This window comes from Salvelinus alpinus, chromosome 32, assembly GCF_045679555.1.
Source record: "Salvelinus alpinus chromosome 32, SLU_Salpinus.1, whole genome shotgun sequence".
Classification (NCBI taxonomy): domain Eukaryota; kingdom Metazoa; phylum Chordata; class Actinopteri; order Salmoniformes; family Salmonidae; genus Salvelinus; species Salvelinus alpinus.
In genome coordinates, this window is record NC_092117.1 from 21,696,091 (window position 1) to 21,723,108 (window position 27,018).

Below are 27,018 nucleotides of genomic sequence, written 5' to 3' on the forward strand. Positions count from 1 at the left end.
GTCGGTGCATACTCTATTTCTGTGTATGTGTTCTGCTTGTGTCCTCAGTAAGCTCAGGCCGTCCATGATGCAACCTCTACTCCGACGGCTTGTTTTTGATGTGCCCCTTCTGACAAATCACACTAAAATACCACTCAAGGTTAGTTATATAATAGTAGTCACACACATACACAGGTCATGTAATGTAGGTGTGTATTTGGACATATACCACATTTCTGAAGAAATTGACTTTCGCCACTCCCTCCTTCCAGCTGTTGACCAATCACTATGAGCAGAGCTGGAAGTACTACTGTCTGATTGGAGGTTTGGGGAACCTGGGCTCCGCCTCAGAGGAGGAGCTTCACCTCTGCAGGAAGCTGTTCTGGGGAGTGTTCAATGCTCTGTCCAGGAAGGTACAGTTGGACCAACTCTTCAGCCTGTCTCAAAACAACCATTTGATGTTAACAGAGCTAATGGGATGAGTGTAAGCAATAGCCTGCAATGGGAACTCCCAAAAGCCTATTTGAAGGATAAGTCATATTGTAATTGGATCCCTTCACATCTATAAACATCTATTGGATAGGTGCATGGGGTTTGTTTTCAGACCAAGCGTTAATGCTACTGCCCACACTAACCCACCCAGTCTATGATTTATATTACGTATGTCTTTTCCTATGTAGCCCCAAGGCATGTGTTTGTTCATCTCCCTGTCTCCTCTCCTAAACAGCACTATGACACTGAGCTCTCCAAGCTGGCTCTGCAGTGTCTGGCAGCTGCAGCTGGAGCCCTCCCTCCTGACCACATGGACCCTGGCTGTGTAGCCTGGATTAAGAGACACCCCTCCATGGACGCACAGGGACACTTTGACCCCCAGCCTGTAGACACCTCCAAGTGAGCCTGTGGCTAGAACCTTAGTGATACCATTATTCATCTCCTCTCTTGTGGAAATGCTCTTTAAATGGATATATATATATAATAATTAAGTGGGTGCTTACATTTGTCCTATTTCACACATGTGAATTGGACATTTGCATATCTTACTTCTCCTGAGAGTGGGGTCAGAGCCAGGGATCAGCCATTATTGATGGCGACCCTGGAGCAATTAGGGTTAAGTGCCTTGCTCAAGAACACATCGACCGATTTTTCACCTAGTCGGCTTGGGGATTTGAACCAGCGACCTTTCGGTTACTGGCCCAGCGCTCCTAACTGCTAGGCTACCTGTCGCCCTCTATATATATATTATAAAATATATATGTCCATTTAAAGAGCATTTTATATATTATATTGTTCTGATATGTGTTATAAAGTTATAATTTTTTCCCGTTATTAGTGTGTCAGTACCAGAGAAACTGGAATTTGTGGTGAATAAATATGCAGAACACACCCATGAGAAGTGGTCAATGGACAAGGTAACTGAGCTTTGAGTTTACTATGAGTATATTAGTTTTGAGTTTAAAATATGTACTGTACAAGAACTCTGTGGACACTGTCATTCTATGTAATGTGTGAACTGCTGTGTATGAAGAAGATTATGCTGTGTGTGTATAGGAATATCATACTGTATATGATTAATTATGTATGTTTGTCTTTCCTATGTCTCAGTTTGCCAATGGGTGGGTCCATGGGGAGCTCTGTGAAAAGACCAAAGTACACCCTCTCCTGAAGCCTTACAGAGCTCTGGCTGAGAGGGTAGGTCTAAGCTACAACAGAGTACTGTTTGTTTTAGGATTTGATTGATATTTCGAATAAAATATCGATGTGTCTAATATTTGTCTGTCGTGAACATATTGCAGTTCAAAAGTTTTATCATCCTGCTACTGTCACATTGGTTTTCCTCAGGACAAAGAGGCATATCGCTGGTCTGTAAAGGAGACCGTGCGAAGTATGTTGGCCTTTGGCTGGACCATAGAGAGAACTAAAGAGGGAGATGGCCTTGGCCTACTCACCTGCTCACGCCGCTTCTCCCAGGCTGGACAGGTAAAGTACTACAGTATTATAGGACCTGGATCCATAAGACCTCACACAGTACTGTTGGCATGATCTTGTTTAAGTCCTGCTCTGATATGAACCTGTTGACTTTTTTGCATTTTTTTGCATTTCTTCCTTCCTTGCTTTCTTCTTTGAAACTGACCAGCTGTACTGTCCATATTGTTGTTGTAGATGTTGTTCCCATTTGTTGTTGCTGTTGCTTTCATTCACACTGAATTTACTGAACTATTGCAATGGATGCATAAAAAGATGTAAATGAATGCATGTCTCTGTCTCTGAGGTTTAGCTGTCGTTTGAAGGAGCATCAACTTTCACCCCCAAGCCAATGGACATGAGCAGTGTGACACTCTCATGGGACCAGTGTGTAAGTCAGGACATAGACATACTGTATTCATATACAATTAGGATTGTTATTGACTGTATTGACTGATTGTTTTATACTTTCCTTCAGTCTGTGACTGAATTGCTGGCTGAGAACTACCATAACACCTGGTCCAGGAAGAAGAAGCAGGAAGTGGATGCTAAAGGTAGCATTTCATCACAAACCATGATGAATTAAGCTCTAACAGGGTTTTTGCCTCTACTATAGATGATTTCGTGTACCTCTGGCAACTTGAAACCAGGCCAAAAAGTTACTCAGTGGTTCTGAAGCAAAGTGCTGTGCAGAATGATTCATCTACATAATGACTTTTCATCTCAAATAAATGCTTATGTGAAAAAGATTGGTAAATTCTCTTAAATGCGCTGGCTATCCTTTCTGAATTTCATATACGTTAATCTATTATACTTTGATCTAATTTGTTACTCCAGGGGGAGGGGGTCATTCTACGCTGGTGCCCTATGATACCCTCCCTACCAAGGAGAAAGCCAAACTGAGAGAGAAAGCCCAGGATGTCCTGAAGTTCTTCCAGCTGAACGGCTACACAGTGTGGAGGTGAGGAACTGGCTGTCAATGACTATGACAACTGATGCTAGTGGTCATTGTTCTGTAGCCCTTTACACTTGTACCTGTATACAGGTTGATAATGGCAGATTTGGACACTGTTGGAGCTAGAAACACAAGCATTTCGTTACACCTGCAATAACATCTGCTAAACACGTGTATGTGACCAATAAAATGTGATTTGATTTGATAAGCGCCTAAATTGGAACACAGTGGATGTACAGTAACATGCTATACATGACATCAGAGCTCTGGGTCTGCACTTCACAGTGCTGAATGGGTTTTGACTGACAGCCGTTCTGAACTTGAGCACCGCAAGCATTGAGAAGTTGCCCCTATCCTTCCTGCTAATTGTGCAACTTTTGCAAAAATAATTGCTGTCATTTATTTTCAAAGATGAGACGTTGAGGATTATAATGCATTCCGCTTTGATGTCATACAAGCAAGCCAAACACCCGTGAATCTGAATGTGCACTTCATATTTCCATATCATAAACCTCATAATGTTTGATGTACAGTTTCAAGATGACATGACGTTATACCCTGGGTTGTTCTGACCATGAATGAGCCTATGTTTGTTGTATTGTGAAGAAAATCTCCTGCGGACCGCGCATCTGAATGCACTCATGACTCCATTCTATGCATATAAATTGCTTAGTGAAAGCCTAACACTATAAGGTCGTATTTTATAATTTAGCTATTCACGTTGGCAATAGAGGAAGCTTTCAAATTAGGCCCACCTGACCCAGATTGCAATTTATAATGGACCGTTTTTGGATTGCGTAAACAACAACACTAATTTTGTGAAGGTGGGGATGCAGAGTTATGTTCCAAAGAAAATAACTACAAGTGTTTCTGCTCTAGTTCCTCAACGGCACAGCTAGGAGTGCTTAGAAAAGCACCATATAGTTGAAGACTCTTCTTTGAGTCATAAAAGTGCAGCGAAATTACGTAGGAACTGTTCACACTTTGGAGAGGTGTGTGGCCACTTGGAAATACCAGTTAGACCTCGCACTCAAATCCTTGTCATTTTTTGGTCTTATGTTGCGCCTACCCCAAATCTTTCAAGAATATTCTTATGTTACTGAATGTATCCAGAGTATTTTCAGATTTTGTTGTCAACAAATGCGGCGAAAAGAACAGTAATGCACATGAAATCAACAGTGTAACGTTTGGATTCAGTCTTGTGTCAGGTGAACTGTTGTGTCCTCACCTTTTAGTCTAATCATTTTCCCATAATCTCCAAACTGTTACTTTTTAATTGCTACAATATGTATGCATATGCTATCCATATTGTTTCAATGTAGCCATATCCATATAGTCCAATTCCCACCAGTGTAAGGGGTTAATCATTGTCGTGCATCCTTAACCTAAAACGTTCATTAAATATCGAACTGTTATGTGCCTTACTCAAATGTATACAGTAAACCTCTATTAGCCTCAGTGTCCAGACAATCTGTCTTCCTGACTTCTTGACGACATCACTGTACTGCATCTCTGCACAGGGACAGAAAGGCAGCAGAGATGGACTCACCAGCCATAGCAAACCGTTTTGCCTACACTTTCCTACAGCAGCTCCTCTCATACACAGAGGAGACCCAAGAATACATGCAGGAGCTGGGTAAGGATGGTAGCCATACATCATCAGACATCTTTCCTTTTATAAGTGACGTCAGAAGTTTCACTCATCTCTTACAACACATAGCATGTAATTGGATATGTTGTGTTTTTCCTCAGAGCTTATGCAGGCAAGAGGTCAGATGCCAATAGAGGCTCCCCACCAACAGCAGGTTGACTTCTTCAGCAAGGTTTGTAAACGTAAAACCACTTTTATTTTCCAGTCCAACAACTGAGATGGGCATGTACTGTAGGTGGATGTGAAAGAACAGTTTCCACTCTGTTGTCCTGCTTGATTTGTCCCTGGCTATTATTCATTTCTTTACAACCACACACTGATATAGGCTAATTCGTTTTGTTGGGAGGTTGCCATGGGCAACTCAGTAAGTGAAAGCTATTGTGGCTCCAGGAATTGATACAGCCATTTTGGAAACCCATGTGGGCGTGTCGATTGCCATCAGACCGTTGATTAAGCCTCCCACGCTCCCTGTAAAGAGACAGAAAATAAAAGGGTCTAATTCCCACTGATGGGACCACTGATTCATGCTGCAGCCAGCCATGTATCTCTGCAGTCTCCACACAGAGAACAATGCTAAGACATAGCAACAAATACAGCACAACAACTATGACTTTTCCATAGGAAATAACTCAAAACAGACACAATGGGTAAAAACAGGGTCAATTTACCAAACTACATTGATAAAGTGATATGAATAGTCCATATTGGTGTGCTGACACAAATAAATAGTGTGTTAGGTTTATTGGGTTAGATTTGCCTAAAAACACGTCTCCCACAGGTGGCGTTACCCCTTCTGGAGCAGTACCTGAAGAACCATCGCCTCTATTTCCTTTCCACCGCAGCCAGATCACGAGGCAACGGAGGTCATGCCTCCAATAAGGAGAAGGAGATGGTCACCAGGTATCGGTCATTAACATATTACAATAATAACATGTTAGCAGCATTTAGCTTTTAAGTGTTTTTGTCATAACTGTCTATGCACTTTAAAATGGGCATTTAAACCAACTTTGCTTTAAATGTGCCCAGGAACATAGAGGTGTCCTCTGTCTTCTCTACCTTTTACATTCTCATCATATTTCATTTTATTTTCCTCTTCTCTCCATCCCTCTCTCTTGTCCCATCTTCAGCCTGTTCTGCAAATTGGGAGCTCTTGTCAGACAAAGGATCTCTCTGTTTGGTAAGGATGGTGTAAAGTTAACATGAAGCTTATTTACTCAAGATCTGTTTACATCTCATGTTCATGTTTTCATATTGCTACTGTTTGCGTTCATCTGCATATACAATAGAAAATGATTTGGGAAGGGTGTAACACGACTCAGGAGATGGGGCGACACCTGGAGGGGGGTGGAGACTAGCACAAGACAGGTGAAACGGATCAGGGTGATGGTTTTATGTGGAATCATACTGCCCCACAGAACCCTTCCAGCCCTTCAATGGTTCTTTGCAGTTCAAAAAATGTTTCTTTCCTCTTTTAGTAATAATTATAATGTAGGGCCGGTGGCTTATTCAGATATTTTGGGGCATGTCTTTTTATGCAACAATGAATGAGAGTGTCAGTTCAGTTTATCTAATCTATTGTGTTATGCTATTGCATGTTAAATATAACTATGGCCAGTGACGGTGTCTTGTGAAAGACTCACGTATGGCCTTGTGTAATTTGAGAACTGTTGACTAAGTCAGTAGTTCTCAATTCTCTCCTCAGGGACTCCCAGCTGTTCCAGAGCTAACACACCTAATTCAACGTGTTAATACACACACCTATAAACACAACCTGTAATTGTAATTATTTAATATGGCTATTACAAAATAATAAAAAACCTTGAATGGTTCAACAAAGAACCTTTGAGATTGAGCAAGGTTCTTTATTAAACCATTCTCCATAAAGGTTATATAAAGAACCATAAAAATGGGTTCTATATAGCCCTAAAAAGGGTTGTAACTAGTGGAATCCTTTTTTGGTTCTTTTTTAGCACCATACATGGGTTCTTTGTAGCACCATACATGTTCCATTTAGAACCTTGAGCATGGTTCTTTATAGAACCTTCAAAAAAAGGTTCCATATAGCACCAAAAAGGGTTCTGCTATGGTTACAAGCCAAATAAGCCTTATTTGGCACTATATAGAACCATTTGGTCTTAGTGTGTACAAAGACACATAACCTATCCGTCTCCACACACCTAAGCCCCAGATCCTATTAGCAGTTTATGAGATTGTGATCCCTATGATTTTGATTTCCCCTGTGTGTGTTTCCTCAGGGAGCGATGCACCTTCCATCGTCAGCTGTCTTCTCATACTGGCCCAGTCTCTTGATGTCAGGTAGATAACACCGTCTCACTGTTACCCAGATCGGCTGAGCTGTTGTCACTCAGGCACTTGATGTTATCTGATATCTGTTGGTATCGCTGTTGGTGGCAGGGCTGCATTGTAAGATTGCGATCTCAATGGAACTCACCTGCTTAGATAAAGGATTCAGTTGATAAATTAACAAATAGTGTTGCCAATAGCTAGAGGACTCATGTGTAGTAGTCTTTCTTTAGTGAGCAGATATATTTGATGAGGAAAAAGACTATATAAAAATGCTCTTCATTCATGTTTGCAAATTACACTCTTTGACATTATAAACAGTATATTGCTAATTTAGACCAGATGTTATATATGAGCCAATAATGGCATTCAATTCATTCAATAATATGGGTAACTTCCTTCAGGACTTTGATGAAGACTGCTCCAGAATCAGCCAGGGTCTCGCTACGGTCCTTCTTCGAGGCTGCAGCGGTGGACCTGGAGATGACCGTGGAGAACCTCTCTATGACCCAGAGCTGGACCCAGTCCAGAGGGGTGGCCCAGATCCTGGACTACACCAATACCACCCTGCTGCCGACTCTCACCTCCATTTTTGAACACCTCAGCCACAATCAGTATGGAGAGGACCTCTTGGGTATGTGTGGCTCTGTATCCTGGGAGGTAGAATAATATGTGTGGTGTTATTATGAGAGTTTGTCAGTTTGGGGAGGCCCTACATCAGAATAATCATTCATCCTCTCAAAGTTGAGTAAGGTATTTATGGTTACTGGTGGGATAAATGGATGTCTTGTGTATTTTCCAGGTTGACGTTTATTGGAATGAGTCTTGTGCTGGAGGCAGAACTGAGTGATTTCTACTACATAGGCCAGCTGGAAAATTGGCAATATTGTAAAAATGTATGAAAACTAAAATGAGCTTTTTGGTCTTAATTTAAGGTTAGGGTTAGGCATTAGGGTTAGCAGTGTGGTTAGGGTAAGGTTTAAAATCAGATTTTATGACTTTGTGGCTGTGCCAGCTAGTGACAACTGCAGAGCTGACTCCAGAACAAGATTCATGACGAAAAATGCTAATCTGCTGGCTGTATGAGTCACTCTCAAAACCCACAGTATCAATAGTGTAAATACAATCATCCAAGTCAATCTGTAATCACAACCTCTTGTCTTCCAACCACGTTGTCCACAAGAGCCCATCTTCCATCATACCGTACATTGTCAATGTCCTCCATATGTCTGGTAGCGGGTGAGACGCCAGTGAGCAGCTGGATTTAAGACCTCTTAAATCATTCAGAGATGCCCTCCCCTCTCAGCCAGCTTCCATTCCTCATCTCATTAAATCTCAGTCATTTACATGGCGAGGTGGCACATTCTCTCTGCCAGTGATCACGATTGCTATTCACTAATTATTTATTACATTAATCAAATCTCACCCACTGTGAGCCCTCGTTGTCTCTACATATCAACTTCCCTCTAGCCTTCACACTGTAGCCACTAGCCAACACTCAGGAAGTTGTCTGGAAATCTTAAGCTTCAGAGGGATTTATACAGCGAGTCTCACCTTCTCCTTTACAGTGGACAGTGTCCAGGTGTCCTGTTATAAGATCCTCAACAGCCTCCACTCACTTGGCATCAGCAAAAGTTTCTACGTGGAGGGGTACTTTTTGTCATTTAGCTTTGTGTGATGTAGCATTCCAGTATTTGACAGTTAATGTATATGTTTGTAAATGCTCCAGATTAATACAGTCGTAAAGTATGCACGACTTTGTACACATCAATATTCCTCTCTCTCCGTGGCTTAATATGGCTGTGTTGTCATGCACATGGCGTATTGTGTGGGAGACAGAGGGGTCAGCAATCTGTGCGTGTGTTTGTAGGCAGAGGCCGTCAGCAGGAGCGTGTCTGGCAGCGCTGTCAGGGGCTTTCCCTGTGTGTTTCCTGGAGCCAGCTCTGAATGAGGACAACCCGTACTCCATCTACAACACCATGAGCCCCAGAGAGCGAGAGGGTAACCGTACACACACCTACTACTCTGTTTAGTTACACTCTAAGAGAAAAAGTTGCTATCTAGAACCTAAAAGGGTTATTTGGCTGTCCCCATAGGGGAACCTTTTGAAGAAACCTTTTTGGTTCCAGGTAGAAGAACTCTTTTGGGTTTCTTGTAGAGCCCTTTCCACAAATAACCCTTTTTTTCTTGGAGTGTAGCTGAGGTGTTTGAATCTGTCCCTTCTCCTTTGTTTCAGATGTGGGAGTTCCGGACGAGGTGGAGGAGGTGTGTCCCCTCTTGCCATCTCTGCAGCAGCTTCTGGGGGAGGTGGAGGAGCTGGCAGGGGCAGGCTCAGGGGCACGCCAAGCCCAGTACAGCCATGTCACCGAGATCACCCTACCCTTGCTCTGCAGCTACGTGTCCCGTTGGTGGCAGCACGGTCCCGAGGGCCAGCTGGAGAGCCCGGTCTGCACCTCACTCACCTCCCAGCATGCAAGCACACTGCTGGGCAACATCCTCCGCATCATCCACAACCACTTGGGAACAGGCCAGGGAGACTGGATGAAGCGCCTGGCAGGTAGCCCTATACTGCTCTCTTTTCCATCTGCATCTTCTGTCCACCCTAAGGATGATATATTAGTTGTCATCACAGCCCTGCACAGGATCCAGTTGTCTTCAGTCCATATGTTTGCCTCATAGCCTCAATCACTCACTATTACTCATTGTTTGTGGCACCATGAAACAGTGTTCATTTAAACACTTTCAGGCCTAATTTCCCAGTTGTTTCATCTAGACATGCCTTCCACTCATGTCATGATTGTATCAATCAGTTCTCTCATTCTAAAGCACTAATTGTCAGTCTCTCTGAATAAAAGCGTCTGCTGAATGACTAAATTAATTAGACTAAATGAATCCTTCCTTTCAGTTTTCTCTCAGCCAATCATCTGCCAGGCCCACCCCCAGTTGCTGAGGAGCCACTTCCTGCCTCTGATGGAGAAACTGAAGGAGAGGGCAGAATCAGTGCTTCAGGAGGAGGAGCAGATAAAGGCTGAGGGGAGGGCCGATGCGTCTGAGGCGGAGCTACAGATTCAGGAGAAATTCATTGTGCTGGTGCGAGACCTCTACGCCTTTTACCCTGTCCTCATCCCATTCGTGGACTACAATAGGTAAGGCATCCTGCCCAGGAGATGGGGATATGGGAGGGAAAATGATAATGTTCACTGATCATTATTGAATACATAACAAACCAGTAATATATCAACATGTGACTAACAGTCAGGGTTATATTTTGACAACATGGAAAGTGGTGTTTTCTTATAATTTTTACATCTGAGATTCTGACAATATTATACTGAACATAAATATAAACACAACATGCAACAATTTCAAAGATTTTACTGAGTTACAGTTCATGTAAGGAAATCAGTCAGTTAAAATAAATGAATTATGCCCTAATATATGGATTTCACATGACTGGAATACAGATATGCATCTACTGGTCACAGATACCTTAAAAAAAACAGGTAGGGGTGTGGATCAGAAAACCAGTCAGTATGTGGTGTGACCACCATTTGCCTCATGCAGCGCAACATCTCCTTCGCATAGAGTTAGTCAGGCTGTTTGTGGCCTGTGGAATGTTGTCCCACTCCTCTTCAATGGCTGTGCAAAGTTACAGGAATTGTGTACAAATCCTTGTGATATGGGGCTGTGCATTATGCTGAAACATGAGGTGATGGCGGCGGATGAATGGCACAACAATGGGCCTCAGGATCGCGCCACAGTATCTCTGTGCATTCAAATTGCCATCGATAAAATGCAATTGTGTTTGTTGTCTGTAGCTTATGCCTGCACATACCATAACTCCACCGCCACCATGAGGTACTCTGTTCACATCGTTGACATCAGCAAACCCCTCGCCCACACAACGCCATACATGTGGTCTACGATTGTTAGGACGGTTGGACGTACTGCCAAATTCTCTAAAACAACGTTGGAGGCGGCTTATGGTATAGAAATTAACATTAGATTCTCCGGCAACAGCTCTGGTGGACATTCCTGCATTCAGCACGCTAATTGCACGCTCCCTCAAAACTTGAGACATCTGTGGCATTATGCTGTGTGACAAAGCTGTCACACTCACTACCAGGGATGTAAACAAATTTGTTTACAAAACTTGAGAGAAATAAGCTTTTTGTGCATACGGAACATTTCTGGGATATTTTATTTCAGCTCATGAAACATGGAACCAACACTTTACATGTTGTGTTTATATTTTTGTTCAGTGTAGAATGTGTTGATGCATTTTGTTTACAGCTCTCACATATTGTTGTTTCAGAGCAAGTTGGCTACGGGAACCGAACCATGAGGCTGAGAAGATGTTCGGCATGGTGGCAGAGATCTTCATATTCTGGGCCAAGTCTCACGTGTGTGAAATAACAAAGATTTGGATGTTGCCTCGCATCTTAATGATGTTCTCACTTGTAACCCGTCTGATTTGCTATTGCAGAACTTCAAATGGGAGGAACAGAACTATGTGGTCCAGAATGAGATCAACAACATGGCTTTCTTGGTCAATAATAACAATCACAAAATGTCCAAGGTGAAAACCTTACAGATTTGTTTCTTAACTACCACAAACAGCACTGGGTGTCCATTATGTGTGCTTTGTGGTTGTGTAAAACATATGAATAAATAATTTACATTCTAACCATGCAAAGTGAATGATTGAAGTATAAGTCAACTATGTATTTCTATTCATGGTTTTTAATGAGCAGGTGTCAGACCAGGAGAGGAGGAAGATGAAGCGGAAAGGGGATCGCTACTCCACACAGACCTCTCTCATCGTAGCCTCCCTGAAGAGATTGCTTCCTGTGGGACTGAGTGCGTGTTCCCCAGCAGACCGCGGCCTTATCACACTGGCCAAGAGCCGCTTCACTCAGGTATGGAATTTGGTATTTTATTAGGATCCCCAATAGCTGTTGCAAAAGCAGCAGCTACTCTTCCTGGGGTCCACACAAAACATGAAACATAATACAGAATGACATAATACAGAACATCTATAGACAAGAACAGCTCAGACAGAACTACATAAAAAAAAAATGTGAAAGGCACACGTAGCCTACATATCAATCCTTTGTTTAATCCCAGTGGCAGGTCATTGGTAAAAATAGAAAAGAGAGCTGCCCTGTGCTACACCACACTTTACATGTTTGACATTAGAGAAGCTTCTATTAAAGAAAACCCTTTGTTCTATTAGATAGATAGCATTGAATCCACGATATGGTAGAGGTTGAAAAGCCATAACACATATGTGTTTATTCAACAACACGTATGTGTTATGGTTTTTCAACCTCTGCCGTATTGTGGATTCAGAGCTATGTGGAGTACTAAACACACACCTTCATCTTTCACTGCACAGTGAACTACAATGGAATTTTTTGTTTCACCTTTATTTATACAGGTAAGTCAGTTAAGAACAAATTCTTATTTACAATGACGGCCTGTCAGGGAGCGAGTGCAGCACGTAAATTACATGTCTATACCTGATACTGCTCAAAGATGTTTTGTCACTGTATGTCATGTAACGGCAATGTGCAAACCCCATGTTTTGTGTCTCCAATCTGCTATCGTTAATAATGACAGCTCACTGCTTTTCACAGAAGGACACAGAGGACGAGATTCGAGAGAGCATTCATAATGGCCTGCTACGTCTTCAGAGCAAAGTAATTGCAATCATAGTACATATGATTTAAACCCCATGGTTTTCCTTGTCGTACTCATAGCATACAGAATACACAGGAACCATAGGTCCAAACCATCTATTAACTTGCCCACATCTTATGTAGCTATTACAACGATTCTTATTTTGCAACTTCAATTCTCATATGACATAAATGAACTGAATATATCCATGTATAAAACACACATGATCAGCTCCAGTAATCTAACCCCACTAACTAGAACTGCCAATGATGTCTTTTGAGCATCATGTGAATTGAAAATTGTAATATCTCTGCCATTTTTCAAGTCATGCCCCCCCCGTCCTTGACTTTTCCTAAATAGTCCATTTAACACACTGATGTTGTCCTGCGGGGGGGCAGTGGATGGGGCCTTCCTGGGGCATACATTAACACTTCATTATAATTACATTCATAAAACATTTTTGCAGTGGAGCTGTTAAATGCATATATGGGAAACACTGAATGTGTAAGTGCCAAGTCCCAGCGACGCTTGTGCTAACAGTCTGCTCTCTGTGTTGTACCAGCGGGAGGCCCCAGGGGCTCGGTGGCAGGATGTCCTGTTCAGGGACTTCCCAGGCCCCACACGGGACACCTCTGACCCTCTGAGGACAGTAGAAAGGGTCCTGGACATTGCTTGCGTGCTTTACCACCTGGACCAGGTGGGCTTAGAGAATGCTGCTCTCTTACCCTATGATATACTATTAGTAGAGCTTTTAGTAAAGCCTTGAATCACAGAAGTTAGCTACTCTCTGGCTCCCAAAGCTATTTAGACTTGGCTATGGTTGTGTAACAAAATACCTTTTGAAAAGTAGCTAAAAACACAATTTGATTGTTATCTGAATCTGAACATTTGCCTTTGTCTGTAGGTAGAGCATCCCCAGAGGAAGAAGGCAGTGTGTCACAAGGTGTTATCCAAACAGAGGAAGAGAGCTGTGGTGGCCTGCCTTAGAATGGCTCCTCTCTACAACCTACCCAGGTATCCCAGAAACCTCAGCTAGTGGATGATTGGTGTCAGGTTTTATTACCTTTCTGAACCACCCATCCCGGTATCGGGATAATTGTCATCAGCAACGCTGAATAGCATAGCGCCACAGTCAAATAATATTACTAAAAAATATTCATATTCATGAAATCACAAGTGCAATATTGCAAAACACAGCTTAGCCTGTTGTTAATCCACCTGTCGTCTCAGATGTTGAAATTATGCTTTACAGCGAAAGCAATACAAGCGTTTGTGTAAGTTTATCGATCGCTCGACAAAACATTAAGTACACTTAGCATCAGGTAACTTGGTCACGAAAATCAGAAAAGCAATCCAGTTAATCGTTTACCTTTGATGATCTTCGGATGTTTTCACTCACGAGACTCCCAGTTAGACAACAAATGTTCCTTTTGTTCCATAAAGATAATTTTTATATCCAAATACCATTCGTTTTGCACAGTAAACAGTGGTCCATTTGGTAAGTACAGCGAGAATATGAAACGGCAGAGCAGGATATTGTAGTAGTGTGGTGATTGGGATGCACTGTAAAACCCAGAGATGACCCACTGGGCACAAACTGTTTGAATCAACATTGTTTCAGTGTAATTTGTCAATGTATTGTGACGTGGAAACTATGTGTAAAATGCATTTGATTTGAAAAAAGTAATCAAAAGTAATCAACCCTCAACTGTTGTTTTGATGGTGAAATTTCAACCACAAGATTGTCATCCTGGTAACCAAATTTCAACATAGACAAACCCTTTAGAAAATATGTCAGATCTTCAATGTTATATCCACTATCAGAAAAAAAACAATAGGCTGGACAGTACCTCCTACTGGACAATTGATTTACAGCTACCTTTTGGTTTCCCGTCCAGGGTTTTAACCAAGCCCAGTTTAGCTATGTTTGTCACTGGCTATTACCAATGTGCTATCGTGAGAATGATTGTAAAGAGATCTCCACTTAAGAACTAAATAGATTCATTGTTGTTATCAAAGTCATTCCAAAGAGTAGATTTAGCAGAGACAATCAAATGTGACCAGACTTTATCACTCAAATATCATCAATGATGCTATTTATGCCTACAGTATATAGCATCTGCAAAGTAATCAACAGCTATTGTTTCAATTCAACCCATAATTAAACTAAAAATAGACAATATAATAGGCCTAGTGTTTCAAGCTCTGGTTGATTTCAAATGTAATGATATTTTGTGATATTGAATTGTGTTTGGTTGTCAACGCAACCAAATATCAACATTTGAAGGAGATGTACAGTATATTTTGCTTGGATAGTTCCATCTGTGCCACTGACTTAGTCTGGCTTTAATTTCAGTTTGTCTGCAAATTAATAATTGATATGTTGGATTCACATCTCCATCTCAACCAGAAATCTAAGCTAAACAATAGGACTAAATCAAATCAAACATTATTTAAAGTATGTTTAAGGTTTGATTTGATTTAGTCATATTCTTGATGGGATTCCAGCATATCAATTATTAAAAGTAATATTAAATTGTAATAATGAAAAGTGATATTGTGTTTGGGTGACAATGCAACCAAATATCAACATTAAAAGAGATGTATCTACTGCTTGAATAGTTCCATTTGAGCCACTGGCATAATCCCATTCTTTAACTTTTTTGAAATACCTTTTAAAAGCATATTAACTTGTTAACAAATTATATGTTGGATTCACATCTCCAACTCAACCAAAAAAGTTAAAGAATGGGATTATGCCAGTGGCTCAGATGGAATAATCCAACAATCTCTTTTAAATGTTGATATTTGATTGTGTTGTTAACCAAACAATTCAATATTACTTTGTAATACAATAAATATCCCTAAGCTAAGTCTATTTTACAAACTAATTAAACCTTAAAATGAGTAACATCCATGGCCACATTTTGAGGTTACTGTAACTATTAATGTCTTATGTAATTATATAAAACATGAATGTTCAAGATAGCATGCATAGGTCATCGCAGGTCTCTGGAGATCTTCACAATTTCTACGTCTGTGCAGATTCTCCAACAGCATTGATCACTTGCACCATGTACTTTTAATGTAATCTCAACCTTAATCCAGGTCATTTGGTTCTGCTATTAGTTGAAGCACAGTGGTAAGACATTGATCTGTTGTATAAATAAACAAATATATATCTGACATTGTATTTTGAACTTTCCTGTTCTTTTAAATTGTTGAAAGTGCAGTGAAAGACATTTGGGTGACAACTAAACCAAAGATCTGACATTGTTTTCCATTGGAATTTTGTTGTGCTTTAAGATGGTTGAAAGCATAGTGATAACACATTGTAAATTCAACAACATTTTGGCTGTCTTCTTGAGTGGGTGAATATAGGTTGTAATCTCATTGATCAACGTCTCAACCAAATATTACCCAATTATCCACGTTGAAATGGCGTGGTGTTCTCAGTGGGAAGTCCATATAACCATACCCCTGTCAGGCAGGTTATATGAACACAGCAATGTTAGCATAGTAAAAGGCTTGTGGGTTTGTACAGTGATATAACTTCTAGATTTACATACAAGATTAACATATAAACTAGCAGCCCCAAGACAGTTCTCCACCATCTGTCCAATGTAAAGGGATCCTGAGTTAGATTAAATAAGAAGCCTTGAATTCATGAGTCTAATCACAACTCATTCCTATACGCTATTCCTTCCTGTGTCTCGATTCTCCCTCTCTCCCTCCCTCCCCCGCTTCACTTACCTCCTCTATAGGCACCGGGCTGTCAACCTCTTTCTACAGGGCTATGACAAGTGCTGGATATCTGCTGAGGATCACTCCTTTGAGGAAAAGTTGGTTGACGATTTGGCTGTAAGTGTCAGTGTGAGCATTCTCAACCGACAACAGTGTGAAAGTTTAATTCAGCTCATTACTTCATCTTTGTACGTCTCTTTCACACGGTCTTATTATAGCTATCCATTCATTCATGTTTTCTGGTGTTTCTGGTGTTTCATTACTACTTCATTCATTGTTTGATTGGACACATTTGCCATTGAGTTTTACCTAGTGATTATTTGTGAGGGCTCTTATATTTGGGTTGTCACCCTTACGTAAAAAACACGTGATTTTCAACATTTAAAATCATGTTGTTTTTCTGTGAGGGAATTGTTACTCTGGGTTCAATTAGAACTTTGTTTCTCTCCATGGAAGTCGGATTGAGGGAAATAACATGGCAAAGCTCAATTCCCAGACACTTCCGGCACTCAGTGGGCTTAACAACTAAATAGAGTGCTAAAAAGGGTGTTAACTCTATCAGTCCCAAGGCCCCAGCAAAAATTGGCTTTTCATTTATCTGACTTTCATTTATCTGCATGTCCAGCTCTTATATTTAGCCTCACAATAAAGTGTTTTACCATTTTATTTTCAGGACAACCAGAGCACAAAACAATTTGACATTAACAGTTGCATTCATAAGTTTAAAGGTCCACCAAAGCAAAAAGCCTATAAAAAATGAATTTATGTTAATGCTGTAAGTACAGACATGGTTTACTCAGTTGGAAATTAATATCCAACTAGTCAGGGATAACTGTGTGGAGTTTGGGGTTTGTGACAGCAAACTTCAGAAAGTATTCATACCCCTTGACTTATTCCACATTTTGATGTGTTACAGACGGAATTCAAATTGTATTAAATAAAACATTCTCACCCATCTACACACAATAACCCATATTGACAAAATGGTTATTGTCCTGCTGAAAGGTGAATTTGTATCCCAGTGTCTGTTGGAAAGCAGACTGAAAAAGGTTATCTAGGATTTATTCCATTTATTTTTATCCATATAAACTCCCTAGTCCTTACCGATGACAAGCATACCCATAACATGATTCACCATGCTAGAAAATATGAAGAGTGGTACTCAGTACTCAGTGTTGTGTTGGATTTGCCCCAAACACAACGCTTTGTATTCAGGATATAAAGTTCATTTCTTTGTCACAATTCTGTAACCATTTAAAGTCATTGGCCTCATGGTGAAATCCCTAAGCGGTTTCCTTCCTCTCTGGCAACTGAGTTAGGAAGGACACTTCTATCTTTGTAGTGACTGGGTGTTATTGACACACCATCCAAAGTGTAATTAATAACTTCATGCTCAAAGAGATATTCAATGTCAGTTTTTTTTACCCATCTACCAATAGATTCCCTTTGCGAGGCATTGGAAAACCTCCCTGGTCTTTGTGGTTGAATCTGTGTTTGAAATTCACTGCTCGACTGAGGGGCCTTACAGATAATTGTATGTGTGGCGTACAGAAATTACGTAGTCATTCAAAAATCATGTTATACACTATTGCTCACAGAGTCCATGCAACTTATTATATGACTTGTTAAGCTCATTTTACTCCTGAACTTATTTAGGCTTGCCATAACAAAGGGGATGAATACCTACTGACTCAAGACATTTCAGCTATTCATTTTTTATTAATTTATAAACATTTCTAAAAACATCATTTCACTTTGACATTATGGGGTATTGTGTGTAGTTGGCCAAGTCCTAAATCACGTCAGCGTTACGGTGGGACTCATTGGGTTAAGGGATGGGTGACTGAATTTATGTATATGACATTGGGTCTGAGGGGGGGTCAGGCATGGGCGCCTATACTGTAGATAGACGGTCAGTGTGACGCACATGTACAGAGTGGGTGTTGTGGGTGTTGAGCCAAAAGGCTCCTTAACAGCTTATACCTCCAAGCCATGAGACTGCTGAACAATTAATCAAATGGCCACCCGGACTATTTGCATTGACACCCTCCCCTTTGTTTTTACACTGCTGTTTATTATCTACGCATAGTCACTTTACGCCTACCTATATGTACAAATTACCTCGACTAACCTGTACCCCCGCACACTGACTCGGTACCCCCTGAATATAGCCTCATTATTGATATTTTAGTGTGTTACTTTTTTTATTTTATTCTTTTTTACTTTAGTTGATTTAGTCAATATTTTCTTAACTCTATTTTCTTAAAACTGCATTGTTGGTTAAGGGCTTGTAAGTAAGCATTTCACAGTAAGGTCTCTACACCTGTATTCGGCGCTTGTGACAAATAAAATTATATTTGATTAGTGGTGTGTTTACGTTGCAGAGAGCTGGAAAGCAGGAGCGTTCTGAGAGAGAGGAGGAAGGAGAGGACGATGACGAACAGATTGATCCGCTCCTGCAGCTCATCACACTGTTCAGTCGGAGTGCTCTGACCGAGAGGTGTGTGTGTGTGTGTGTGTGTGCACATGCCAGTGTTATTCCTGTATTAAGGACAATCAGAGGTAAAACATCAGAATATTGGGCCTCCCAAGTGGGGCAGCAGTCTAAGACACTGCATCGCAGTGATTGAAGCATCACTACAGACCCGGGTTCGATCCCAGGCTGTGTCACAACCGGCTGTGACTGGGAGTCCCATAGGGCGGCGCACAATTGGCCCAGCGTCGTTCGTGTTAGGGGAGGTTTTTGCTGGGGGGGCTTTACTTGGCTCATCAAGCTCTAGCGACTCCTTGTGGCGGGCCAGGCACCTGTGGGTGTTTCCTCCGACACATTGGTGCGGCTGGCTTCTGGGTTAAGCCGAGCGGGTGTTAAGAAGCGCGGTTTTGCGTGTCATGTTTCGGAGGACGCATGACTCGACCTTCGCCTCTCCTGAGCCCGTTGGGGAGTTGCAGCGATGAGAAAAGATCTTAATTGGATTGCAATTGGATATCACAAAATTGGGGAGAAAAAGGGAGTAAATAAAAAATAAACATCAGATTATTAAACTTTCTAGTTTTATTGAATTAGAAACATTTGCCTTATCCGTTTTTTATACGGGGCAATATAGTTTAATCAGCTGTGCAATGAGTCATTATCTTTTCCTATACTTAGTTGCAAAGGAAAGTTAATTGAAATGTTTATTCAAATTCTAAAGCAATTAGCCTTGCCTGCGCTGACATTTCTCTGCCACTTCCCATGTCCACAGTAAGCTTGGCGATGACAGTCTTTACATGTCCTATGCTGCCATAATGGCAAAGGTAAGACAGAGTATACAGTAGCAGTGTGTATTTCTATACTTGGGAATGTTCTTATTCATCACTGTTCATCTGAGATTCTCAACTTCTGCTCAATCCATCTTTCTGTCCAATCAAATCTCCCCAGAGTTGCTGTGGTGAAGTGGATGAGGAGGTGAAAAGCTTTGAAGTAAGTGACTCAATTCCGCCTTTCAATACAATCTCATGATGGAATTACAATCTCATTATGGAAAGATAGGCACTTACACTACAGAGGAAGAGAAGGTGAAAAGCTTTGAAGTAAGTGACTCATTTCTCTCCTATGTAGTATGTTTTTCTATATTTCATTTATTTTGATCATTTTTATCATGAGATTGTATTGGTTTATTAATGAGTTGATAATTAGTTCATTGAGTGGTCTGTTGCTTTGTTTGCAATTGGGTCATTCAGTCCAATATTGATTAACTGACTGACATCAGATTGATTTGATTATTTTGTTGGATGGATCTATGAATGATCAGGAGAAGGAGATGGAGAAACAGAAGCTGTTGTATCAGCAGGCCAGGCTGCATGACCGTGGAGCTGCTCAGATGGTCCTCCAGACTATCAGTGCTAGTAAAGGTAACCAGAGTACCAACTGTTTTGGAATGTGGCTTTTTAGATATCACTAAAGTATTCTAAGTTACCTATAATCCAAAATACAGTAATGTTTAAACATTGTAAGTAAATTGAAAAATGGCTTGATTGTTGCAATTTGTGACATTGAGTTGATGTAATTATTTATTTCACAAAGGTGACATGGGGTCCATGGTGGCCTCCACTCTGAAGCTTGGTATTTCTATTCTGAATGGAGGAAATACCACTGTTCAGCAGGTACGGGCAGTCTTTGATAACATAATTAGTTATCGGTTTTAGCTACAGATGAGGACACTTTGTTCTGAATGCTGGTTCAGGTAAACACCGTTCAGGCTAAGAATAAACTGTATTTGTTACTTTTCCACACTTTCTCCAAGCATTTTTTTCACTCTATATAAATGTAGGATCTTAATTTGAGCCAGTTTGTAACAGCAGGAAAATAATCCTCCAGCAATAAGAAATGTGAATTATTATGTGGATTATAATTAATGGCCATTTTTGTAGGGGTTGATACAAAAAAATGTAAGGGAAAATCTAGTCTGAAATTTCTAAATGGAAATTACAAACTTCAGAAACCTCAAATACACTACAAGTTTTACATCTCCTGCATTGCAGGACAGTTATCCTGCAACAGGGTGATCAAATTAAGATCCTGCATCTGTACTGCAAGTTACATGGCTGTTACATACATGGTACAACATCATGGTGATATTCACAACAAGAGGAATATCCTTTCTCTTTGTCATGCAATATGGTCTCCTCATCCTATATACAGCTAATTGTTTGATGTTTTGTTTCACAGAAAATGTTGGATTACCTGAAAGAGAAGAGGGACGTGGGTTTCTTCCAAAGTGTGGCAGGACTCATACAGTCTTGTAGGTGGGTACATACGGGGCCGGCTCCAGGCATAAGTGACCTAAGCTGTTGAAGTCGAAAGTTTACATACACTTAGGTTGGAGTCATTAAAACTCGTTTTTTTAACCACCACACATTTCTTGTTAACAAATTATAGTTTTGGCATGTCGGTTAGGACATCTACTTTGTGCATGACACAAGTAATTTTTCCAGCAATTGTTTACAGACAGATTATTTAACTTATAATTCACTGTATCACAATTCCAGTGGGTCAGAAGTTTACATGCACTAAGTTGACTGTGCCTTTAAACAGCTTGGAAAATTCCAGAAAATGATGTCATGGCTTTAGAAGCTTCTGATAGGCTAATTGACATCATTTGAGTCAATTGGAGGTGTACCTGTGGATGTATTTCAAGGCCTACCTTCAAACTCTGTGCTTGACATCATGGGAAAATCCAAAGAAATCAGCCAAGACCTCAGAAAAACAATTGTAGACCTCCACAAATCTGGTTCATCCTTGGGAGAAATTTCCAAACTCCTGAAGGTACCACGTTCATCTGTACAAACAATAGTACGCAAGTATAAACACCATGGGACCACGCTGCCGTCATACTGTTCAGGAAGGAGATGCGTTCTGTCTCCTAGAGATGAACGTACTTTGGTGCGAAAAGTGCAAATCAATCCCAGAACAACAGCAAAGGACCTTGTAAGATGCTGAAGGAAACAGGTACAAAAGTATCTATATCCACAGTAAAACGAGTCCTGTATCGACATAACCTGAAAGGCCACTCAGCAAGGAAGAAGCCACTGCTCCAAAACGACATAAAAAAGCCAGACTACGGTTTGCAACTGCACATGGGGACAAAGATCGTACTTTTTGGAGAAATTTCCTCTGGTCTGTTGAAACAAAAATAGAATTGTTTGGCCATAATGACCATTGTTATGTTTGGAGGAAAAAGGGGGACGCTTGAAAGCCGAAGAACACCATTCCAATTGTGAAACACGGGGGTGGCAGCATTATGTTGTGGGGGTGCTTTGCTGCAGGAGGGACTGGTGCACTTCACAAAATAGATTGCATCATGAGATTGGAAAATGATGTGGATATATTGAAGCAACATCTCAAGACATCAGTCAGGAAGGTAAAGCTTGGTCGCAAATGGGTCTTCCAAATGGACAATGACCCCAAGCATACTTCCAAAGTTGTGGCAAAATGGCTTAAGGACAACAAAGTCAAGGTATTGGAGTGGCCATCACAAAGCGCTGACCTCAATCCTATAGAACATTTCTGGGCAGGACTGAAAAAGTGTGTGCGACCGAGGCGTACAAACCTGACTCAGTTACACCAGCTCTTTCAGGAGGAATGGGCCAAAATGCACCCAACTTATTGTGGGAAGCTTGTGAAAGGCTATCTGAAACCTTTGACCCAAGTTAAACAATTTAAAGGCAATGCTACCAAATACTAATTGAGTGTATGTAAACTTCTGACCCACTGGGAATGTGATGAATGACATAAAAGCTGAAATAAATCATTCTCTCTACTATTATTCTGACATTTCACGTTCTTAAAATCAAGTGGTGATCCTAAGTGACCTAAGACAAGGAATTTTTACTAGGATTAAATACCAGGACTTGTGAAAAACTGAGTTTAAATGTATTTGGCTAAGGTGTATGTAAACTTCTGACTTCAACTGTATATACTACTGGTCAAAAGTTTTAGAACACCTACTCATTCCAGGGTTTTTGTTGTTTTTTACTATTTTATATATTGTAGAATAATACTGAAGATATCAAAACTATGAAATGACACATATGGAATCATGTAGTAACCAAAAAAGTGTTAAACAAATAACAACATATTTTATATTTTATATTCTTCAAATAGCCACCATTTGCCTTGATGAAAGCTTTGCACTCTTGGCATTCTCTCATCCATCTTCATGAGGTAGGCACCTGGAATGCATTTCAATTAACGGACTTGCTTTCTTAAAAGTTACGTTTGTGCCAATCAGTTGTATTATGACCAAGTCCATATTATGGCAAGAACAGCTCAAATAAGCAAAGAGAAACAACAGTCCATCATTACTTTAAGACATGAAGGTCAGTCAATACGGAACATTACAAGATCTTTGAATGTTTCTTCAAGTTCAGTCACAAAAAGGCAATGCAAATAGTCTGGGTAGCCATTTGATTAGATGTTCAGGAGTCTTATGGCTTGGGGGTAGAAGTTGTTTAGAAGCCTCTTGGACCTAGACTTGGCGCGCCGGTACCGCTTGCCGTGCGATAGCAGAGTGAACAGTCTATGACTAGGGTGGCTGGAGTCTTCGACAATTTTTAGGGCCTTCCTCTGACACTGCCTGGTATAGAGGTCCTGGATGGCAGGAAGCTTGGCCCAGGTGATGTACTGGGCCGTACGCACTACACTCTGTAGTGCCTTGTGGTCGGAGGCTGAGCAGTTGCCATACCAGGCAGTGATGCAACCCGTCAGGATGCTCTCTGGTGCAGCTGTAAAACCTTTTGAGGATCTGAGGACCCATGACAAATCTTTTCATCGTCTCCTGAGGGGGAATAGGTTTTGTCGTGCCCTCTCCACGACTGTCATGGTGTGCCTGGAAAGTTGGATCCGCCTGTAGTGTGGTTTTCCACTTTAAATTTGAGTGTCACTCCAAATCCAGACCTCCATGGGTTGATAAATTTGATTTCCATTGATAATTTTTGTGTGATTTTGTTGTCAGCACATTCAACTATGTAAAGAAAAAAGTATTTAATAAGAATATTTCATTCATTCAGATCTAGGATGTGTTATTTTAGTGTTCCCTTTATTTTTTTGATACTACCAGTCAAAAGTTTTAGAACATTCAAAGGTTTTTCTTTATTTTGTTGCATTACAACCTGTAATTTAAATGGATTTTTATTTGGATTTCATGTAATGGACATACACAAAATAGTCCAAATTGGTGAAGTGAAGTTAAAAAAATATCTTGTTTCAAAAAATTTAATATCTATTCACCCCCTTTGCTATGAAGCCCCTAAATAAGATCTGGTGCAACCAATTACCTTCAGAAGTCACATAATTAGTTAAATAAAGTCCACCTGTGTACAATCTAAGTGTCACATGATCTCAGTATATGTACACGTGTTCTGAAAGGCCCCAGAGTCTGGGGGCACCACCAAGCAAGGGGCACCACCAAGCAAGCGGCACTATGAAGACCAAGGAGCTCTACAAACAGGTCAGGGACAAAGTTGTGGAGAAGTACAGATCATGGTTGGGTTATAAAAAATACCTGAAACTTTGAACATCCCACAGGCACCATTAAATCCATTATTAAAACATGGAAAGAATATGGCACCACAACAAACCTGCCAAGAGAGTGCCGCCCACCAAAACTCACAGACCAGGCAAGGAGGGCATTAATCAGAGGGGCAACAAAGAGACCAAAGATAACCCTGAAGGAGCTGCAAAGCTCTACAGCGGAGATTGGCGTGTCTGCCCATAGGACCACTTTAGCCGTACACTCCACAGAGTTGGGCTTTACGGAAGAGTGGCCAGATAAAAGCCATTGCTTAAACAAAAAAATAAGCAAACACATTTGGTGTTTGCCAAAAGGCGTATGGGAGACTCCCCAAACATATAGAAGAAGGTACTCTGGTCAGATGAGACTAAAATTGTGCTTTTTGGCCACCAAGGAAAGAGCTATCTGGTTCACACCCAATACCTCTCATCACACCAAGAATAACATCCCCACAGTGAAGCAGGGTGGTGGCAGCATCTTGCTGTGGGCATGTTTTTCATCGGCAGGGACTGGGAAACTGGTCAGAATTTAAGGAATGATGGATGGCGCTAAATACAGGGAAAATCCTGAGGGAAACCTTTCAGTCTTCCAGAGATTTGAGACTGGGACGGATATTCACCTTCCAGCAGGACAATGGCCCTAAGCATACTGCTAATGCAACACTCGAGTGGTTTAAGGGGAAACATTTAAATGTCTTGGAATGGCTTAGTTAATGCCCAGACCTCAATCCAATTGAGAATCTGTGGTATGACTTAAAGATTGCTGTACACCAGCGGAACCCATCCATCTTGAAGGAGCTGGAGCAGTTTTGCCTTGAAGAATGGGCAAAAATCCCAGTGGCTAGATGTGCCAAGTTTATAGAGACATACCCCAAAAGACTTACAGCTGTAATTGCTGCAAAAGGTGGCTCTACAAAGTAGTATTGACTTTGGGGAGGTGAATAGTTATGCACGCTTAAGTTTTCTGTTTTTTTTGTCTTATTTCTTGTTTGTTTCACAATAAAAAAATATTTTGCATCGCCATAAATCCATTTTAATTGCAGGTTGTAAGGCAACAAAATAGGAAGTATGCCAAGGTGGGTGAATACTTTCGCAAGCCATTGTATATACAGTGGGGCAAAAAAGTATTTAGTCAGCCACCAATTGTGCAAGTTCTCCCACTTAAAAAGATGAGAGAGCCCTGTAATTTTCATCATAGGTACACTTCAACTATGACAGACAAAATGAGAAATTAATTTCCAGAAAATCACATTGTAGGATTTTTAATGAATTTATTTGCAAATTATGGTGGAAAATAAGTATTTGGTCACCTACAAACAAGCAAGATTTCTGGCTCTCACAGATTTCTGGCTCAAACAACTGATTGGCTCAAACGCATTAAGAAGGAAAGAAATTCCACAAATGAGCTTTTAAGAAGCCACACTTTTTACTTGAAATGCATTCCAGGTGACTACCTCATGAAGCTGGTTGAGAGAATGCCAAGAGTGTGCAAAGCTGTCATCAAGGCAAAGGGTGGCTACTTTGAAGAATCTCAAACATAAAATATTTTTTAGATTCGTTTAACACTTTCTTTGGTTACTACATTATTCCATATGTGTTATTTCATAGTTTTGATGTCTTCACTATTATTGTACAATGTAAAAATAAAGAAAAACCCTTGAATGAGTAGGTGTGTCCAAACTTTTGACTGATACTGTATAAATATCGTCAGTTTTTCTCTTATGTCAGCCACTGACAGTCACTCAATTAGCCATGTCAGCTAACAATTTTTTGATTTGATTGGTTGTTAGTCTTGCCAGCTATCTAAACTTGTAATAATCAAGGCCGAAAACTGACCCAGGGCCCAGGGGCCCTGACCTCCAGGTGGCCCCCATTTGATTTGGTTAGTCATTCTCATTGAGATATCATATTAACATGGCATAAGTCATAGCGAAATGTGTAGAATTGCACAAAAAAATGCATGAAATGTGTTGTAAAATTGCAAAATGTTCTCTACGCCCCATGGCAAAATGTGTAAAACTGAAGCAAATGAACATAACATTTTCGGTGGCCACAAAAATGTTTTGCCGCAAGGTGTGGGACCCACAAAAGGCTAGGGCTGTCCCTGTGTACATGGTAACATAATCCTCAATATCATCTGTCACAGAGGCTATACTTGGTGAACATGACAGGACTGACATGCAGGCATCCCTTTACGTCTTTTGTTGTCTTTTCTGACTCAGTGTGCTGGATTTGAATGCGTTTGAGAGGCAGAACAAAGCCGAAGGATTAGGGATGGTCATCCAGGAGAGCTCAGGTACATTATGGAAATGAAAAATCCACTGACCGCTAAGATCTGACTGCTGAAGTGAGTTAAGATTGAATGTAAAGAACCTTGGCTCTGATACCGTACTCATGATCTTTCATTCTGTACATATCTATTCTCTCTCTCTCTCTCTCTCTCTCTTTCTCTTTCTCTTTCTCTTTCTCTTTCTCTTTCTCTCTTTCTCTCTCTCTCTCTCTCTCTCTCTTTCTCTCTTTCTCTCTTTCTCTCTTTCTCTCTTTCTCTCTCTCTCTCTCTTTCTCTCTCTCTCTCTCAGGGGACAAGGTTATGCCTGATGAGAAGTTGACCTGTGATCTTTTTCGCTTCCTACAGCTCCTCTGTGAAGGACACAACTCAGGTGCTCACCCATAACCGTTTTAACCAAAGTG

At 40.8% G+C, this 27,018-nt stretch overlaps 1 protein-coding gene across 2 annotated transcripts in view; it reads left to right on the forward strand.

The window, feature by feature from the left end:
* Positions 1–27,018, forward strand: part of LOC139562390 (ryanodine receptor 2-like) — an 82,070-nt gene that overhangs the window by 35,599 nt on the left and 19,453 nt on the right. For both annotated transcript variants that reach the window (XM_071380083.1, XM_071380082.1), the window contains 34 exons: positions 49–139; positions 252–392; positions 707–870; positions 1,310–1,388; positions 1,582–1,668; positions 1,819–1,956; positions 2,255–2,332; positions 2,420–2,495; positions 2,779–2,902; positions 4,417–4,532; positions 4,649–4,719; positions 5,326–5,447; positions 5,675–5,724; positions 6,803–6,863; positions 7,256–7,485; positions 8,420–8,501; positions 8,722–8,852; positions 9,088–9,408; positions 9,757–9,997; positions 11,167–11,254; positions 11,338–11,430; positions 11,606–11,770; positions 12,491–12,553; positions 13,096–13,230; positions 13,438–13,547; positions 16,298–16,394; positions 18,662–18,777; positions 19,520–19,571; positions 19,696–19,737; positions 20,069–20,168; positions 20,341–20,420; positions 20,986–21,062; positions 26,550–26,623; positions 26,907–26,987. In XM_071380083.1, the coding sequence (XP_071236184.1) occupies positions 49–139; positions 252–392; positions 707–870; positions 1,310–1,388; positions 1,582–1,668; positions 1,819–1,956; positions 2,255–2,332; positions 2,420–2,495; positions 2,779–2,902; positions 4,417–4,532; positions 4,649–4,719; positions 5,326–5,447; positions 5,675–5,724; positions 6,803–6,863; positions 7,256–7,485; positions 8,420–8,501; positions 8,722–8,852; positions 9,088–9,408; positions 9,757–9,997; positions 11,167–11,254; positions 11,338–11,430; positions 11,606–11,770; positions 12,491–12,553; positions 13,096–13,230; positions 13,438–13,547; positions 16,298–16,394; positions 18,662–18,777; positions 19,520–19,571; positions 19,696–19,737; positions 20,069–20,168; positions 20,341–20,420; positions 20,986–21,062; positions 26,550–26,623; positions 26,907–26,987 (3,776 nt within the window). The remainder of the gene's footprint in view (positions 1–48; positions 140–251; positions 393–706; positions 871–1,309; positions 1,389–1,581; positions 1,669–1,818; positions 1,957–2,254; positions 2,333–2,419; positions 2,496–2,778; positions 2,903–4,416; positions 4,533–4,648; positions 4,720–5,325; positions 5,448–5,674; positions 5,725–6,802; positions 6,864–7,255; positions 7,486–8,419; positions 8,502–8,721; positions 8,853–9,087; positions 9,409–9,756; positions 9,998–11,166; positions 11,255–11,337; positions 11,431–11,605; positions 11,771–12,490; positions 12,554–13,095; positions 13,231–13,437; positions 13,548–16,297; positions 16,395–18,661; positions 18,778–19,519; positions 19,572–19,695; positions 19,738–20,068; positions 20,169–20,340; positions 20,421–20,985; positions 21,063–26,549; positions 26,624–26,906; positions 26,988–27,018) is intronic.